A 21,327-nucleotide genomic window follows, 5' to 3' on the forward strand; every position below is an offset into this window, starting at 1 on the left:
AATCAACCACTGTTTAGTTGCCAAGAAATTTGGCATCAACTCCTACAGGAATCCTATGAGTACAGTACCCTAGATTAAAAAACTGATTGCTTTTGAGAGTATGAGAATCATGGTTTATTTTTCCATATTAAATCAATAAACAGCGAAGAAATCAGTCATTCTGATTTTGAGAAAAAAATTCTACAGCTGAAGTCAGGCATTCAACATAAAACTTAGACTCAAAGAAACAGAACATGTCAAAAAAGACCTTATTATTGCTGGATCATTTGAAATTCTCAACAAAAATTCCAAAACACTTGGAGGTTTCTCGAAGAGGGTCACGCATGAATTTAAATGGAAATTAATTTCTTCAAGAACCTCCCACTTCATTAGGATTGACTCAAGGGAACAGAATGCTACCCACACTTTGCTCCTTTATCCCTTTCAAAAATCACAGCTTGTTAAGGTATCAACAAGTAGAATAGGGTTGGCTTTCCTTAGTCCCTCTCTCTCCATGTTCTCTATTCTAGAGAGCCAAAGTTGATTCGACAGAGAAATTTCCCCTTCCTCTTAGAGTTCTTTGCCAAACTTCCCTGGCAGAGAGCCTTCTCACTCTACTGACGCCTTGTGCATTCATGCTGTATGGCTCTTTGTCTTCATACCAAACATAATCCGGGGCTGGAGGCAGGTCTAAAATTAAGTTGGTTTCTTAATATAAGACAGACTTGGTTGTATTTCAAATCCTGTAGGTTTGTTTTACGTAACAAAATCAGTTGTTAGAATGAATTTTGTCCTGGTATTTATCTTCTCAATCACTGAAAGGCTTAATTGACTGACTGTTCAAAGATCCATTTCAGCCTCTAAATTTCCCACCCTTCTCAATCACCTGGAGAATAATTTGCCTGGTTCCATTAATCTTGACCTGTATATAATGCAAAAGGATGGGATCTAGCACATTTAGCTCTCAAATTCCAGGTCTTCACCCCCCTTCTAAGCCACAACTCCATATAAAATGTCTGTCAACTCTGTGTATTGTATTTTCCCCAAAATAAAATAGTAACATAACATGTAGAAAAGCAACTTGACAGATTTAAAAAAAAATCTTTTTCACAAAATTTTGGAAAGGGTAGTTTAAAAAAATATTGTTTTAAAGCAATAAAGATAAAAGGTGTGGGGCTGGGGTTGTGGGTCAGTGGTAGATTGCTTGCCTACCATATATGAGGCACTGGGTTCAATCCTCAGCACCACATTAAAAAAATAAATTAATTAAAATAAAGGTATAAGGGCTGGGGTTGGGGCTCAGCAGTAGCACACTTGCCTGGCATGTGTGAGGCACCGGGTTTGATTCTTAGCACCATGTATAAATAAATAAAGGTCTATTGACAACTTAAAAAAAATAAATAAAAAATAAAGGTATAAAAAAAGAAAATGTTTAAGAGTGGAAAAGAAAGGGAAAGAAGTATTGATAACTCAAAAAGGTAGTTACAGGTGTGTACCACCATGCCTGGCTTTTGAACCTTTATAAAGTATACACATATTATCTGCTCACAGGCATATTATATATATATACACAGTACTATTTATGCTTTACTAGATGAGGGCAGTCAGACAGTCGTACAATTGGATACTTCTGTCAATGTGTTTAGCTAGAAATTATGGACCAGGTCTATTCTGAGGCAGCAGGACTATGTGACTTGCTGGAAAGCAAATACTGTGAATGGTACTATCAGTAAAGAAATAGAATATTAAAAATATGTTAAAGAGACTGATGAAACCTGATACTGAAGTCTATACAAGATGAACTTCTTTTGCTGTTGTACCATTTTTTTTTTTACAAGATCGACTGCTGAGAGCCATAGCCAAGTAGGAATGACGCATGGCATTTTGGTTTGAAAGGTGACCCTGCTCAGGGATTAGGGTGGCTCCGGGTTTAGGGGTGGATCCTGCTGGGAATAGGGCGGCTCCAGGATTAGAGCGTATCCTGCTGCTCTTTGGAGTTTCTGAGAGAAGTGGTGCGCGGAGCCGGGTAGAGGCAGTGTGTTCACGGGAAGTGTGGGCATAGTGTCAGTGAGAGTTCTGAAATAAAGAGTTGCTGTTTGAATCTACAAGGCTTCTGTGGTGGCTCGGTTATTTTGTGCCCAGCCAGACTGCGGCAATCGACTTTTATTTAATGTCAAATTCTGTGTTTTTCTTTTTATATGTATTTATTTGTTCTAATCAGTTATTCATGACAGCAGAAAGTTCTTTGATTCATTGTGCACAAATGGAGCACAATTTTTCACTTCTCTGTACACAAAGTAGAGTCACACCATTTGTGCAATCATACCTGTTCCTAGGGTAATGATGTCCATTTCATTCCACCATCTTTCCTGCCCCCATGCCCTACTGTTGTACCACTTTCTAAGTGGTGTTCCAAATAGTTTCAAACACTTCAAGTTAGTTTTTAATTCAGTAGTCAATATGTTAATCAACAAATATTTTCAGTGTGCATCCAAATAACGTCTAATAGCACAATCTTATAGTTTTAACACATCTAAAATGCTTTAAATGCCAGCTACCTGATTATGTCCTTCAGGGTATAAAGCAAAAAGTTGTTGCTGATTATAATATACAGATACAAATTTTCTCACTCATTCACAGTATCCCTCATTCAAAATATCAAACTCATTCATGAAGTATCAATAGATCAGGGATGAAAGAGGGGACATTACTACCAACCTTATAGATATAAAAAGGATTATAAGGGAATACAAATTGAATATCTCTGATTGGATTATTATGTTCAGCTGGTAAAGCTGAACAAATATTCCAAACTTCAAAAATCTCCAAAACCTGAAATACTTCTGGTCCCAAGCATTTTGAGTAAGAGATATATAATCTGTACTATGAATAGATGTATACCAACAAATTAGATAATCTAGATTAAATAGACTAATTTATTAATTAAATAGACTAATTCCTAGAAAGACACAAACTACTAAAGCTGACTAAATAAGAAATAAAAAATCTATATAGAAGAGGAAGGAATACTTCCAAACACATTCTGTGAGGCCAGATTAATCCTGATGTCCAAACCAGACAAAGGTATCACCAGAAAACTACTGACCAATATCACTTACAAACAGAAACACAAAATCCTCAACAAAATACTAGTAAAATAAATATAGCCATGTATGAAAAAGATTATATGCCATGACCAAGTGCTATTTATCCCAGAAATGAAAGGTTGATTTAAATTCTGAAATCAATACATGAAGTATACTGTATCAATAGAATAATTGTCAAAAGTCAAATGAATTCACAAAATCCAACACCCTTTCATGATAAAAGCAGTCAACAAATTAGGAGTAGGAATGTCCTTAGCCTGACAAAGAACATATGTGAAAAACCAAGACAACATAATAATGGTGAAAAAAACTGAAGTCTTTCCCCCTAAGGTCAGAAACAAGATAAGGATGTCTACTGTCCTCATTTCTTTTCAACATTGTACTGAAAATTAATTCTAGGCAGGAAAATTAGGCAATAAAAATAAATAAAAGACGTTACTAAGGATGATTTATTTAAGAGAACTACGTCAAATAGCGAATGAGTTATGGGCTACTTTAGATGAAAACGGCTTTCCCGTGGGAAAGGTTCTCCAAGGCATGGATGCAAATATAAAATATTAAAAAAAATCTAAATAAAGCTTATTTTAAAATATGAAAAAAAATAAAAAATAAATAAATAAATAAATAAAAGACATCCAGCTTCAAAAGGAAGAAGTTAACTATATTAGCAGATTATATTATCTTATATTTAGAAAATCCTAAGAAATATACTAAGAATCTTGCCGCAGTCTGGCTGGGCACGAAATCACGAGCCACTCACAGCTTTGTAGATTCAAACAGCAATTCTTTATTCCCGAACTCACACCGACACTCTACAATCATGTTCTAGGGAAATTCACGTTCTCGGGGAAAATCCCAAATACTCTCTGAATCCCGGGAGAACTCAACAGGAACTACAGGAGCGGGCACGCTTGAGGCAGCAGGATACGCCCTATTCCCAGCAGGGTACACCTTAAACCTGGAACCGCCCTAAACCCAAGGAGAGCCCTAAACCCTGATGAGCCCTAAACCCTGATCCGCCCTAAACCTGGATCCGCCCTGGTCCTTCAGCAAGGTCACCTTACATGCAATGTCACTGCAAAATGTCCAAGGCAAGTCCATTTCCACGAGTCCTTCCTCTAAGCAACATGGGTACACTGGCAAGGAAATTGTCATACCTACTTGGCTAATGGCTCTCAGCAGAATCTAATAAATGAGCTCAACAAGATTAATTTGCAAAAATCAATTGTATTTCTATATAGTAGCAATGAATAAAAGTGAAATTAATAAAATAATTCCATTTATGTTCACATAAAAAAGAATAAAACACTAGTGAATTCAACAAATGAATGACAAAAGTTATACACTGAAGACTATAAAATATTGTTGAAAGAAGTCCAAATAAACAGAAATATATTTGTTATAGATTGAGTATATTGACGGCCTAATCCCAGGTGCCTGAGAATAAGACCTTATTTTGAAATAGGGCTTTTGTAAATAATGAAGATAAAATGAGATCATATTGTATTAGAACGGCTTCTGATCCAATGATTGGTGTCCTTATATAAAGAGGAAAATCTGGATATAGAGACAGATAGGGCACCACATGAAGACAGAATTAAACAAACAAACAAAAAAACCTGAGGACTGCTGAAAACTACAAGAACCTAGGAGAAAATCACAAAACAGGTGCAACTTGCCAACACTCAGATTTTGACTGAAAGCCTTAGAAACAATGAGATAATAAATTTCTGTTATGTTAAGAAACTGGTTTGTGGTACCTTGTTATGACAACCTTATGTCATGATATAACATCTAAAGTGCATAATTTGGCAGGCTTAATATGGTCATAATGGCAATATTCTCCAAAGGATTTACAGATTCAACACAATTCCTACCAAAATTCCAGCTGACTTCTTAGTAGAGATTAATAAGATGATCCTAAAATGCATATGGAACTTAAAAGCACTCAGAATGGCCAAAACAATCTGAGAGGAAAAATAACAAAGTTAAAGAGCTTATAACTTTCTGATATCAAAACTTACTACAAAGCTTGGGAACAAATATTTACTCCTCACACATCAGATAGAGCCCTAATATCCAGAATATACAAAGAACTCAAAAAATTAGACAATAAGATAACAAATAACCCAGTCAACAAATGGGCCAAGGACCTGAACAGAAACTTCTCAGAGGAGGACATACAATCAATCAACAAGTACATGAAAAAGTGCTCATCATCTCTAGCAGTCAGAGAAATGCAAATCAAAACCACCCTAAGATACCATCTCACTCCAGTAAGATTGGCAGCCATTATGAAATCAAACAACAACAAGTGCTGGCGAGGATGTGGGGAAAAGGGTTCTCTTGTACATTGCTGGTGGGGCTGCAAATTGGTGCGGCCAATTTGGAAAGCAGTATGGAGATTCCTGGGAAAGCTGGGAATGGAACCACCATTTGACCCAGCTATTGCCCTTCTCGGACTATTCCCTGAAGACCTTAAAAGAGCGTATTACAGGGATACTGCCACATCGATGTTCATAGCAGCACAATTTACAATAGCTAGATTGTGGAACCAACCCAGATGCCCTTCAATGGATGAATGGATTAAAAAAATGTGGCATCTATACACCATGGAGTATTACGCAGCACTAAAAAATGACAAAATCTTGGAATTTGCAGGGAAATGGATGGCACTAGAGCAGATTATGCTTAGTGAAGCTAGCCAATCTCTAAAAAACAAATACCAAATGTCATCTTTGATATAATGAGAGCAACTAAGAATAGAGCAGGGAGGAAGAGCAGGAAGAAAGGATTAACTTTAAACAGAGACATGAGGTGGGAGGGAAAGGGAGAGAAAAGGGGAATAGCATGGAAACGGAGGGAGACCCTCATTGTTATACTAAATTACATATAAGAGGTTGTAAGTGGAATGGGAAAATAAACAAGGTGAGAAATGAATTACAGTAGAGGGGGTAGAGAGAGAAGATGGGAGGGGAGGGGAGGGGGGATAGTAGAGGATAGGAAAGGTAGCAGAATACAACAGTTACTATTATGGTATTATGTAAAAATGTGGATGTGTAACCCATGTGATTCTGCAATCTGTACTTGGGGTAAAAAAGGGAGTTCATAACTCACTTGAAGCTAATGTATGCTAATGTATGAAATATGATATGTCAAGAGCTTTGTAGGGTTTTGAACAACCAATAAAAAAAAAAAATAATAAAAAAAAAAAAACAATGCCATTGCGGCACAGAAAAAAAAAAAAAAACTTACTACAAAGCTATAATAATTAAGAAAGTGTGGTGTTGGCAGAAAGATTGACAAATTCTTTAGTGGAAAATAATTGAAAGTATAGAAAAAATCCTCACATTCATAATTGACTAATTTTCAACATAAGTGTCAACAAGATTCAATAGGGAAAGGCAGTCTTTTCAACTAATGATGCTGGGACAACTAGATGTCTGTATGTACAAGAATGAAGTTAAGGGCTGGGGTTGTGGCTCAGTGGTTGAGAGCTTGCCTCTCATGCATGAGGCACTGGGTTTGATCCACAGCACCACATAAAATAAGTAAATAAGTAAAATAAAGATATCTACAACTAAATAATAATAATAATAATAAAAGAGCAGTGAAAGAGCGTTTGCTAGTGTATACAAGGCCCTGGGTTGCATCCCCAGAACTACAAATCAATCAATCAATCAATAAAATAAAAGTTTCAGAGAGCACTTGAGACCTGCCAACATTAAAAATTCTATTGTTTTAAGCCTCCTACTTTGTGGCAATTGTTATTGAAGTCCTAGAGAACTTAACATTGAACTTAAAATGATTACAAAAACAAAAACAAATAATAATAAGCATTGCAACAGATATGGAGAAGCTGGAATTCCCATGCAGTACTAGTGGGAATATAAAATGGTAGAGCTCCTTTAGAAAACAATCTGGCAGTTTCTCAAAGGACTAAGCATAAAATTACCATACAACCTAGCAATTCTACCTCTGGGTATGTTTGAGAAATTAAAATGAGTCCATGTAAAAACTTGCACATGAATGCTTACCACAGCATTATTCACAGTAGCCAAAAAGCAGAAACAAACCATATGTCCATCAACTAATGAACAGCTAAATAGAAGGTGTAAATATCTATACAATGGGGTATTATTCAGCAAATAAAAGGAATAATGTGCTGATACATAGTACAACATGGAAGAACCCTGAAAAAATTAAGTGAAAGAAGGCAATCACAAAGGGCCACATCTTGTATGATTCCATTTATCTTAAATATCATTATAGGAAAGTCTATAGAGTCTGAAAGTAGATTAGTGCTTACTTAGATTGGTGGCAGGAGGGGGTTGATTTGGATGAGAAAGAGGGATGACACAATATTTCTTTTTGGTGGTGAGAAAAATATTCTAAATTGATTGTGGTCATGGTTATACAATTCTGAGAGTACATTAAAAATCATTTTAAATGGATGAATTATTTGGCATGTGAATTACATCTTGATAAAGCTATAAACATATATTTTAAAAATAAGTAGAATATCTTGTCAAAGTTAACAATTATTCCTAAATGTCATAAAATAGGTTTGATTGTTCTATAATTTTTTGTTTGGTTTGATTTGGGTTTTGTTTTATAGTTGTTTGACTCAGGATCCCCACAAAGTCCACACCCTGCAATTAGTTAATATGTTCCTTAAGTCTCTTTTAAACTATAGATTCACTATCTCTTTTTTTGGTCTTAATTATTAAGAAATAATTTATGTCACTAAAAAATCTACAGTCTATATTTTGATGAATATACTCACATGATGTTATTTAATATATTCCATTGCCTCTACATTTCCTATAAACTGACGAAATTCAGCTTCCAGTTATGTAGCAGTCATGTAGAATTTATAATCACTAAGTAGATCCATTAAATTATGATGAAAAACCAGCCTCTATATCAGAGCAAAGCCTGTCCAAGGAAGGGACATAACCTTTGTCCTTGGGGAAAACCCTCAGAGCACTCCTAGGCACATTCCCACCCTGCTAAGTTGTTTATCTACAGGAGAGATCTGCTGCACCAGGTGTCCCTGACTCAGTCAGGCTAGGTGGGGACCCATAGCAGCCCCCTAGCAGCCACCAATCAGCATGAGACAGGGAAATACCTGGGATGCCAGATGACCCTCCCAGTAGTTTATGGTGTTGGTGTTAGTTCAGCACGTACACCCCTCTTGGCTTAAACCAATCAGTTCAAACGAATACCCCCTTTGTACTAACCAATCACCCCTAAACAACTTGTTCCCGCCAGTGAATGTGCTAATCATGTTTTAGAGTTGTTATTTGATTTTCCCGCGGTATGTGATGATTTGCTAAAAGAGGCTATGATGTATGTGAAGTCCCTGCCCTCTCCAAAGAATGTATATAAACTCTGCTTAAATTGTTCTCGGGGCTCTTTGTTCTTTGCTCCTCTGAAGTGAGCTCAGAGCCCCAGCATGATGGACCCCCAATAAACTCTTTGCTGTTGCATGAGACAGTCTCTTGGTGGTCTTTTCCTCCGACGTTCGCCCGACCTTTACAATGATAATTTTACCAAATGGTTATATTCCTAATTCTACTGTAATTCTCTCATCCTTTCTTGTTTGTTACCTAGTATTTTAGTTAGCTTTTTCTCTGCAGTGATCAAAAGACCCAACAAGAACAATTTTAGGAGGAAAAGTTTACTTGGGGCTCACAGTTTCAGAGGTTTCAGTCCATAAACAGCCAGTTCAATTCCTCAGGGCTCAAAGTGAGGCTGAGCATCATGGCAGGAGAGTATGATGGAAGAAAGAAGCTGGGAACATGGTTCCAGAAAGCACAGTGAGAAAAGCTCAGTTCACCCTGAAGGCATGCCCCCAAAGACATACCTCCTCCAGCCACACCATATCAGCCTATAGTTACCACTCAGTTAATCCCTGGTTTGATCCTCAACACCACATACAAACAAAGATGTTGTGTCCGCCGAAAACTAAAAAATAAATATTAAAAATTCTCCCTCTCTCACTAAAAAAGAAAAAAAAAAAATATATATATATATATGTCAAATGTTTCCAAATACTTTAAAAAAAAAAAAAGATAATGATAGCATGCACACTGCCTGCTACAGGGCTCTGGATAGTCTAGCAAAGGTACTGAAACAAATACAATCTAAAAGCAAGAGGGTTGATTGAACGATATTCAAGTTCCTTTTACTGGCAGATGTTTCAAAGGTTCTTCCATGAGAACTAAAAGGGGAAATGACTGAGCAAACTTGGTAAAGCAAAAGCAAGAGTAAAACTGCAGATTCTAATGTCTGAGACAGAAAAACCTGGAATGATAATTATGAGGCTTGGGGATACAGTAACATGATGTCCTAGACTCACTGCAGAACCAGGAGGTGACACCTGCTTTTCGGGACTCTGAAAAAGTTTAACTAATCAAGGAAAGACATGTTGTTGTTGTTTTTAATATTTTTTAGTTGTAGATAGACATAATAACTTTTTAAAAAAATTTTTTTCATGTGGTCCTAAGGATCTAACCCAGTGCCTCACACATGCTAGGCAAGCGCTCACCACTGAGCCCCAACCCCAACCCCAAGACATGTTTTTAATTTTCATTGATCTGGTTTTTAGTTGCAAGTAGAGAAGTGTTTTTAAGGAATGTCACAGGTAAGAAACATGATAGTTTTAATTGTGGAGAGTATGTTTTAGCATGTATGAGCTTCAGTCCTGATTTTCACAGACTTTTCTTATTATGCTTCCTTTTAAAAATATTATTATTATTATTATTATTATTATTATTATTATTATTATTTTATAATCCATAATGGGGGCCATGGGAAAAATGGAGAAACTTTGGGCAAAGCATGGGGAGGGGAGGGGAGGAGGTATGGGAGCAGGAAGGATGGTGGAATGAGATGGACATTATTACCCTAGGTACATGTATGACTGCACATATGATGTGACACTACATCACATACAACCAGAGAAATGAAAAGTTGTACTGCAATTGTGTACAATGAATCAAAATGCATTGTTTTATATACCTAATTTAAATAAATAAAAAAATTTTTGAATTATTATTATTATTATTTTCTTTGGTGGTACTGGAGATTGAACCCAGGGGTAATTTACCACTGAGCTATATCCCCAGGCCTTCTTATTTTTGTCCTTTAGATAAACTTTTTTTGAGGTGGAGGATGACTTCAGTGAATAAGAGCCAACAGAAATAAAGAAAGCAAGCCCGATCCTTTAAGGTCAAAAGTCTAGAGATAAAGCCCTCTATGAGTCTTTCCCCCCTGTTTCTTCCAGATATGCCAAGAATGCAAGACCCTGACCCACTGGCCAAGGTTGTGTTGGTAGTAAGTAACCTTGAGAGATGAGACAATGTCATCTGTAAGACGGAAAGCGGACTTATATACTTCTGGCTATAAAATGGTAGGTTCCAAAAACTCAAGAGCAACTCTTCAGCACAATTCAATGTCTGCTCAGGACTCATTTGGGCCTTCCCTTTGACCCTAGAGACTAAGCCACAGGGAAGGAAATCATATAACATGTTAATGCTCATGCTGCTATTTATACCCAGATTAACAAAATCCATTGTCTCTGACCCAGGTCTCTTGTGGCTTTTGCCAGCGTTATGTAATAGTAAGAAGCAAACCTATTAGCTGGCATGTAGGGTAAAACAAAATCTTAGGCCCGACGCCTGCCCCCTCCTTTTCAGTTTAGTTTCAAACATTTCCACGAGGCTATGGCTATTGTGCTGAGGGTGAGATGTTCTTTATGAAAGTCTGGTGGAGATACAATGTTTGAACAGAAAACATCCCCATCCCAGATCCCCCCACAGACTTGAGAGAAAAAAGAACCTATGATGAATGCAAAGAAGGAAAAGGAACAAGGATGAGTCCAAGATGACTTCAACTCTTCTTCCCAGGACACTAGTAGCCCTTCATGAAAGTGACAGCAAAATGGCCAGGGACAACATCCCAGGAACCCCTAGCAGTGGTATTTCCTATTTGAAAAGATGCTCATTCATATATAAAAGGATATCCTCACCAGCCCCCAAGCAGAGAATTAATTTGAAGCAGTTAATTCTCTGGAAGGTATGACATGGGGCCATTCTTTTGAACACAGGTTGCTTAAAATAAATTACTAATCCAAACACTGGGCTGGGACTCAGTGGTAAGAGGGCTTGACTGGCAAGCGTGAGCTACTGGGTTCGATCCTCAGCACTATATAAAAAATAAAATAAAGGTACTGTGTCCACCTATAACTAAAAAAAAAAAAAAAAATTACTAGTCTAAGCCCCTGCCCCAAAGCAAATGGAAAGCCCAATGCTTGGTTGATCTGTATATTAGTCAGCTTTTCATCATGTGACCAAAACACCTGACAAGAACAACCTAAAGAAGGAAAAGTTTAATTGGACTCATGGTTTCAAAGGTTCAGTCCATGAATGGCCAACTCCACCTCTCTGGGCCTGTGGTGAGGCAGAACATCACAGAAGAAAGGCACTGCAGAGGAAAGTTACTCATCTCCTGGTGACCAGAAAACAAAAAGAGAGAGGGGAGCCAGGGACAAAATAAAACCCCCAAAATATGCACCCAGTAACCTATTTCCTCCAGCCACACCGAACCTGCCTACAGATACCACCTAGTTAGGCCACTGAAATTATTAATCCATCAAATTAGATATGACTCTCATAATCTAATCATTTCACCTTCTGCATTAATACAGGAGTTTTTTTGGGAGGACACCTCATATCCAAATCAAAACAGACCTGATTCTATTTTGGCAAACTATAGTCCATGAAGATCACATTGAGTCCTAATTCACCAATCAACCAGGGAGAAATTGACTATGCTTGTCTGGGGAATAATCATGCAGTTGCCACAGAATAAAAAACTGGACAATCACATGGTGTTTTAACCTATGCAAAAGTCTGAGTATTTGTACTCATCAAGCCCTCTCTGGCTTGTAACTTGCTAAATTTGAGTTCTCAGAGTTCATATATGAGATTAAAAACTTCTTAGGATGGGCCCAAAACATTTGGAACTTACTTACAAAGGTACTCTTAGATTTCTAATTTTAATGGGATATAAAACTACAACTGAAATACATTAAAAATAAACATGTAATATTTTATATGAACTAGTTCTTATGGGACCCAGATAATATTATGAACAGAAATAATTTGTTTCATGTCAACTTTGAGGTAACTTTTAAAATCTTAATTCTTGATAATATTTAGTTTCTATTTTTAGATATTTTTAATTGGCTTTTAAAAAGAGAGTATAGTAAAATACTAAGAAAATAAATATTTCTGTTTAGTTAAAAAATCCCATAAGAATATATGGTAATTAGGGGCTGGGTTGTGGCTCAGTGGTAGAGAGCTTGCCTAGCATGTGCGAGGTACTGGGTTCGATTCTCAGCACCACATTAAAAAATAAAATAAAGTTCCCAAAATGTAGGCTCTCTATTCACTTCATTGATTGTTTCTTTTGCTGAGAAGAAGCTTTTTAGTTTGAGTCCATCTCATTTATTAATTCTTGATTTTATTTCTTGCACTTTAGGAGTCTTGTTAAGGAAGTTGGGGCCTAATCCAATATGATGAAGATTTGGGCCTACTTTTTCCTCTATAAGGTACAGGGTCTCTGGACTAATTCCTAGGTCCTTGATCCACTTTGAGTTGAGTTTTGTGCATGATGAGAGATAGGGGTTTATTTTCATTTTGCTGCATATGAATTTCCAGTTCTCCCAGCACCATTTGTTGAAGAGGCTATCTTTTCACCTTTGTCTGATATGAGATAACTGTATTTATGTGTTTGTCCCTGTGTCTTCTATTCTGTACCACTGGTCTACATGTCACACACACATCAGAGCATTAATCTCCAGGATATATAAAGAACTCAAAAACTTTAACAAAAAAAAAAATCCAATCAATAAATGGGCTAAGGAGCTGAATAGACACTTCTCAGAAAATATACTAGATCTACAAATATATGAAAAAATGTTCAACATCTCAAGTAATTAGAGAAATGCAAATCAAAACTACTCTATGATATCATCTCATGCCAGTCAGAATGACAGTTATCAAGAATACAGACAATAATAAATGTTGGTGAGGATGTGGGGGAAAAGACACACTCATACTGCAAGTTGAGTGCAACCAATCTGGAAAGCAGTATGGAGATTTCTTAGAAAACATGGAATGGAATCATCATTTGACCCAGCTATCCTACTCCTCAGTCTATACCCCAAAGGACTTAAAATCAGCATACTATAGTAATGCAGTCACATCAATGTTCATAGCAGCTTAATTTACAATAGTTAAACTGTGGAAGCAAACTACATGCCCTTCAATAGATGAATGGATAAAGAAACTGTGGTATGTATACATAATGAAATATTACTCAGCATTAAAAGAGAATAAAATCATGGCATTTGCAGGTAAATGGATGGAGATGGAGAATATCATGCTAAGTGAAGTAAACTAATCCCCAAAAAACAAAGGTCGAATGTTTTCTTTGATAAGTGGATGTTGATCCATAAGGGGGAGGGAGGAGGCATGTGAAAAACTGAGGAACATTGATTAGGCAAAGGGAAGGGATGGTAGAGAGGGTGCATGGGGGCAGGAAATATGGTGGAATGAGATGGAAATCATTGCCCTAGGTATGTGTGTGACTGCACATATGGTGTGATGCTACATCGTGTACAACCAGAAATATGAAAAGTTGTGCTGCAAATATGTACAATGAATCAAAATGCATTCTGCTGTCATATATACCTAATAAATAATTTAATTAAATAAATTAATAAAATAAAGATATTGTGTCCACTTATAATTTAAAAAAGAACATATGGGAATCATATATTAATAAGTATTTCTATATACTTAAAAATCATTATATATGAAAGTTTGAGATAGTGCTTGGTTTTTCCTTGGAACGAAGCTAGAATTTTGTTTTTCTTTTCAGGCATTTAGGTTCCAGTGAAATTGACTTGAAAGTAATGGGGACTCACATATTCAGGAACCAATCCCAGATGTTTGGCCAGAGGGTAATAAAGAGAAATACATGTTTTAACAGGGCAATCTATAGCATAGATAGAAAGCCCATTACAGGGAGAAAATAAAAAGGAAAGAATTGAATCAGAAATATTAGTACGACCTAGGGAAATTTTCTTTTACTCTGTCACGAAAGATAGTTCTACTCAAATGCTTATGTGAAATAATAAAATGTACATCCCTAGCATCCTAGCTTGGTATATAATATTATTTTTCCACTTCTGAAATGATTTTAATTCTTAAATCCCTCAGGGATGTATATCTACTTTATCCTCTGACTGGGATGTGCCCACAAGCTCTTTCATCTCTTGACTATGGTCAAGCCCTTTTGATGTTAAATTTATGAACAAATCTGTTTTCCTTTAGGATTAAATGGGATACACACACACACATATGTACATATATATAATATATAAAAATCAAAATATATTTAAAATATATATTTTATACACAAATACATATACATATAGATGTATTTTTTAAAGAAAGGTATTCCAGAGTATCAGTGTATTCTTTGTAGATTCTAGTTTCTTGGATTCTCAGATACTGTTAGAATTTGTTTTCCTTAGTGAATGTTTTAAAAATGAAACCAAATTTCATCGCATTAGAATCATCTTACATTTTTCAGGAAGAACAAGGGACAAAATTGGGAAGTCAGAGAGAGAAAATGGCTATGGTTCAAGCAAAAGCAGCTTTTTCACCTCCAGTAAATCCCACTGAGACCTCTTTGTCATGATGAAACAGATTTCATGATTTAGATCCAACTGTCATCTTTATTTAAAGATATATCCATTAGGAAAATATTTTAATTCTTCCACCTGAGGATATATTTTTTTTGGGGGGGGCGGCAAATGAGCTACCTCTTTTGAAAAAAGAATAAAGGGAATAACAATAAACTAATTTGTAAGTACCAGAAATTTGAAATAGCAAGAAATATGTAATGAAGAATTATAAAAAGATTGTGAATATCAGAAAAATAAAACAATAGGAAACACCAAGAATAAAAGAAATGGAGGAAAGAAAGGGGGCAAGATGATAAACTGAAATTGAATTTAATGCATGTATGAATTTATCAGGATGAATCCAATTATTATGTATAACTAATAAAATAAAATACTTTTAAAATTTTAAAAAGTGGGAATGGGTTGAATCTAATGCAGGCTTTAGAAATATAACTTAAACTAAAGTCATTTTCAGTTCTCTTTCAAGTAGTGCTATCAAGGAGTTCTTTTCAAAGAGTTCTACCAAGTGTCAAATGGCCTTCAGAGGAAGGCAAGGAGAAGACAGGCTCAGAGCTCCCGTCCCCTACATCAGAGGGCGCTCCTTTTAACCATTTGATTTACAGAGTTTGATTTCAGATTCACATGAGAATCAGGTTAATTTTAAAAGCTTTGGCTTCATTTTTTCTTAAGATTGAAAATGACTATTATAGAGAATAAACTCATTATCTTATTATATGACACTCCTCCCAAAGTTTACCTTTATCTTGAATTCTAAAATTACACATTATTTTTTACTTTTCTTCCACTTATATAACTGAAATAACACTGTGAACTATACTCTGTTTGGCTTCTTTCTCTCAATCTGATTTATAAGATTTAACCATTCTATTGTGCTCATTAATCATTAGTTCATTTTTATGATTGAATATATTACATGCATATACCACAATTTATCCTTTCTACAATTGACAGATATTTGGACTTTCTCCATTTTGATCATTATAAATAAAGCTTCTATGAATGTAAAAAAAAAAGAAAAGAATAAAAGACATTATAAAGAAAAAGTCAGAGTTAAAGCAGAAAAATAGTGCTATAAGAATTTTTTAAAATTATAAAGTACTTTAAAGACAAAGGCCTTAAGGATGGATGAAGAACTTCCCAGAATAATCATCAAGATCTGAATAATAAACTAAAATAGTCCTTTTGATGCATTGTAAAGAATGCAATTTTAATTATGTGATTTTTCTAGCTAATTTCTGCTTCAAAAACAGAAAGTACTTCTGCTTACAAGGTGGCAGAGACAAGAACTTTTCTAAACCTCTCATATGCACGTTGTCATCAAAATTTAAATTACCAGAAACATGCCTTTTAGTTAAATTACAATTAGCCCTCAGACAGATCTATTTACTGAGAACCCACTATGTGCCAAACTCTGTTGGCATATACTAAACAACAGTTTGCATTTGTAAAGCACTTTTTCCTTTTCAGGTTCTCACAAATAACATTTTAAAACAAACTGTATTTGTTTTTCTGCATTAACTGCACATGTTGAATACATCTATTATTATTAATTGCTCTTACTCAGGAGAATATTATTTTTAAAATCTGCAAAATATATCCAGTTGTATTTGCATATAACATATATTTTTCATCAGTTATGTATGGAAGTCAATCAACCACTATAAATACAAACAGATTGTCTGACAAAATAAAACAACAGTTTTGGGGGAATGGAAATGGCACACTTGTCAGAAGATGTCCACAAATAATTAATTACTTTAGCACATTAAAGATATTCTCTTAGTATCAGAGCCTCTTCTAAGAGGGTACTCATTACTTCCTAACCATCTGTCATCACTCCTCCCCAAAAAACTAATTAGGCTTTCATCCAATCACACATTATAAATGATGCAAATATGAATAGTCAAAGCACAGTTTAAAGAAGTTAATAAAACATTTTGTTTAAAAATCATGGACTGCAGAACTAGTCTTCATAATAATTAAAATGCTTATTTTTCCCATTTTTAAATTATTAGATATTGAACTTGGAAAATTAAAATAGAATTTAAAAACCAAACACACACACACACACACACACAAATACTTACAGGTAGTAGAGTTTTCCTGCAGCTGGGAGTTCCCTTTTCCGGTAATCTATCCCAGAATCTAGCTGAACTGTATTACAGTATTCCTGCAATCCAAAAACAGAAAAAAAAATTTTAAATAAGTAGTGGCTCAGAATTATAAGCTTTCTGCTAAACTGTATATATTCTTAATTTTTGAAATGTTTCAATGAAATAATGAGCTTAGGACAAAACAATAAAATTCATGTAAAATTCACAAAATTAAAGTTGCAATATTAAACATATATAAAGCCAGTAAAATAATAGTTAAAAAATCAAGATCTGCACTATGTTTTACTGAAACTTTGCCAAAAATGACACTGTCAGCAAATTTCCCAAATAACTACATTAGGGTGAAAGGAAATATACCCTAATATCCATTAATCTGAAATGAAAAGCTGGAGAAAGAATAACTTGTGACTCTTAAGCACAACAAATTTGAAAAATGCAGTTTTTCATTAATAATAGCAGTAAAGTTGTTAAAACATAATTTTTCCTCATAAATTTTCATAAAGCAATTTTCATTTCATTTTTAATCCAAACTAAAAAATCAGCCTATAAATTTTTTCTTGATTTGTCCAAAAAACCTCAGGTCACCACTCTTCTGGAATAAATGTGTGCGTGTGTGTGTGTGTGTGTGTGTGTGTGTATACACAGCCCCCAAATCCCACTGATCAAGGTATGCACAGCAAAAGTTCGTTTGTTGTTATGAGTTTTGGTGTATGTGTGTGTGTGTGTGTATTTATGTGCACTTATGCACCTTGGAAGATAGAAAACAAAGGATTAATAAAGAAAGGACATTAGTGACACAAGGTGACTCAGGTTGAAAGGAAGCATCTGCAGCAGGAAAAGACACTGAAAACTTTGATGGAGCAAAGAAAACTAAAGGACAAGGGTGGCAGCAGCTGTTTAGGAGTGTAATTTGGGGGACCAAGATAATTGTGTCAAATAGTAGTTTCCAAAGACAGATGGAGATAGCAACCCTCCACCCTAGCCTATTCTTCTTACAATGGGATTTTGATATTCCAATCAAAACGAAGTGAGCTCCATGCTCTGCCCTTGAATCTTATGGCTAAAGATTGGTATAAATGATGCTATGCAACAATAACTGATGTGACATTTGAAGCAGCTTTTTACTTGTTGGCTGGAATACTTCTGGACTCCTGAAGTGCCAGCATCTAACTCCCTAGAGGCCCCTAAACCATGAGAAGCTTAAGTTTCCATACAGAGAAAGGTCGTGGAGAGGCCCTGAGATTACATAAAGACAAAGGTGTCGACCAGTCAGTCCCCAGATATTTAAGCTACAGTGACTATTGTACTGAGAGAACTGCCAGCTGAGCCCTCCCCAATTCCCTGACCTATAGAAACCAAGATAGACAATAAGTAATACCGTTTTAAGCCTCTAAGTGTTGCAGGAATTTATTTATTTATTTTATTTTTTGTTTGTTTTGTGTGCCAGGGATTCAACTAAGGGGTAGTCAACCACTGAGCCACATCCCTAGCCCTATTTTGTATTTTATTTAGAGACAGGGTCTCACTGAGTTGCTTAGTGCCTCGCCATTGCTGAGGCTGGCTTTGAACTCATAATCCTCCTGCCTTTTTAGCCTCCCAAGCTGCTAGTAATACAGGCATGCGCCACCACGCCCTGTACAGGTATTTATTATGCAACAATAGATCATCAGACTAGTAACGTGGGGGCACACTTGAGAAGTAGCAACATTCTTCCTCCCTGAAATTCTCTCCTGGGTTGCACTGCTATGCCAGGCCTCTTTATCACCAGCACTCCAGAGAGAAGACTGCACAGAGTGACAATGAAAAAGTATTTCCTCTCCTCTCATGCTACAGCTGCTGAGGGGCTCTGGGAACTGAAAGAAGGAGACCAACCATCCCCTTTGGACTGAGGAGTTTCCCCAAGATGGAGGATGTTTCAGGTTCTCAGAACTTACAGTACTAACATTAGGAAGTCATGGGCAATCTGGGCCAGTTGGTCACCATAAGAATGAAGACCCAGGAAACTGGGCTGGAAGGCGTAAAATATATATTGCATTTTGATATATCATTTGAATTTCCTTATTATAAAAAATTCCCCAAGAAGCCAGTCCTCTAAGGAAGCCTACAAAGTTAAGCTTTTCTTCCATACATTTGAAGAACAACCCCTAAACTTACCAAATGCAAGGCTCCTTATACTGCTTGGCCTGTGCAGCCGGACACCCCTGATTCATTGTTCCAAGTTGTTCAACCCTCCCTCCCTGCTGACCTTATACTTTAAGTACCTATAGAGGTCAGGTTGAGCTCTATAACCCATCCCACCAGAAAGGAATACAGCATTCCAAATACATGCATTCCACCCTCCTCTTGCTTCATATGACCTGTGTTAAAAAAGGTTATTGTCAGATCTCCTTTTCAACTTTGATCAACCTGAGGAAAGATATACCTTCCCCCTCCTATGATGGTGGGGGCTCAATGAGCCAGCTCAAAAAAAAAACAAGAAGAAGAAGAAGAAAAAGTACTTGTTTAGGAAGTAAGTCATACTCTTAGGGAAATCTGCCCCATGTGGTAGGTAAGGGCCAGTTATTCACATGCTACCCTATATTATAGACAAAACAGTTCAAAGTACATCAATGTAGTCATACAAATGTATTTGCCCAAGTTCTCTATTTCTTTTAAACCAAAATTTATCTTATATGACTCCACATTCCTAATTTAGTAAAAAAAGAAATTTCCTATTTAAAAAAAAAAAAAAAGGCTAATGGAAGTTATACAAGCTTCAATTTCTTTTTCTGTGTAACTAACTTCTGGGACATGAGTGATTAAGCCCTAACAAATGATTGCATTTGTACATTCACTAATCACCACTGAGGAATACCTAATCAGCAGCAAAAGAACTATAACCAAAGCCCTTAGATGTTAGCTCTTAATTGTCTGAAAAATACTAACACCCAGTTTATCTTTTTAAAGAAAAATAAATCTCAGATATTCAGAGTTTATTCACAGCCTAGATGCCTCAATACATTTGCAGAAGGGTAGAAGAGGGTGAAAGCTAGCCTATTTCCAAGTAGAGAATAAATCTAATGGGTCTGATCTCTAAGTAATTTCCTAGTATATTTACAAAACCTGTGACCCCCCATACCACTATCCAATTCTAATGTGTGACATCATAACACTAATCAGCCATGAAATGAAATTTATTTTAAAATAGTTTGTACATGCATACAAAGGACAAATACAAATATACATTCTGGATATGCAATTAGGAAATTTGGGGAATACAAGGAAAGAAGTTGACCCACCTTTGTGAGCCTTTGACTTTGGAAAGAAAACGTATGTCTAAAAGAAATGCATTACAGCAACTTATACTATCCTCAAATCTACTGTCTGTGTTGTTAGCAATCCTGAATAATATTACCAAGAAAAACAAAAGCCACCTCACACAATAACTTTATATAGCTTCTACTCCATTTCCAGTTTGAAGAATAATAAACATTGTGAAGAAAATCCTTTAAAGTCACAACATATTAACCTCTTAAGCACAGACTGTAAATAGCTCTATTTCTCATGTAGGTATTAGTGGTTCATTCATGTCCACCTTGTTGCACTCAGTTTAAGCAAGAATATCCCCCATCCTCATCTCATCAAGTACTTCATTCCTCACCTCTGCTCTCTCAGTCTTTAGTCTATCTTTAGCAAGAATCCTGTCCAACTGATTTAGCAAGAATCTTAATAGCCTTGTTGTCTCATCTTAAGAATTTTCCATTCACTGACACCCATACTCTGCTAATGGCTATAAAATAACCTATATATTGTTAAATTTGAAATTGAGCTCATTTCTCTAGCCTACTTCAAAAACCATGATTCTTATTGTAGTAATATTCAATAAAGGCTTCCCTAGTTCTTAAATAAGTATTAAAATAATTTTTCTTAAATAATTCCTAAAGCACTGATTCAGTGGGTCCTTACCTCATATACCTGTTATCTATCAACTCCGTAGGCATAGCCTGAGTTTGCCCCTACGACAATTCCATCTCTGTTAACTCTGGGTACTCAGACTTTTGAATACTTTCAAAATTGAGCTTGTCATTCACTTTTTTTTTTTTACATGTCCTATTCAAAGCTTGATCATTCACTTTTATTCCTTCATCTAGTTTAAAAAAAAAACATTTAATAATTGTTGTTGGTGGGGTTGTTTGTTTTTCAAGGGCCAAGGACTAAACTCAGGGCCTTGCTCATACTAGACAAGCGCTTTGTCACTGAGCTAAATCCCCAAGCCCCCATTTAATAATATTTCCTAAACTCCCTTGTGGATCTCTACAATTCCCTTTTTCAAACCTATACCTTCCTCTTACTAGCATCTTCA

The 21,327-nt window shown here is 35.8% G+C and overlaps 1 protein-coding gene across 2 annotated transcripts in view; it reads right to left on the bottom strand.

Moving 5' to 3' along the window:
- Positions 1-21,327, bottom strand: part of Afg1l (AFG1 like ATPase) — a 210,262-nt gene that overhangs the window by 46,483 nt on the left and 142,452 nt on the right. For both annotated transcript variants that reach the window (XM_076859874.1, XM_076859873.1), the window contains exon 8: positions 16,959-17,041. In XM_076859874.1, coding sequence (XP_076715989.1) covers positions 16,959-17,041 — 83 coding nt within the window. The remainder of the gene's footprint in view (positions 1-16,958; positions 17,042-21,327) is intronic.

Source organism: Callospermophilus lateralis, chromosome 6 (genome assembly GCF_048772815.1).
Source record: "Callospermophilus lateralis isolate mCalLat2 chromosome 6, mCalLat2.hap1, whole genome shotgun sequence".
NCBI classification, from domain to species: domain Eukaryota; kingdom Metazoa; phylum Chordata; class Mammalia; order Rodentia; family Sciuridae; genus Callospermophilus; species Callospermophilus lateralis.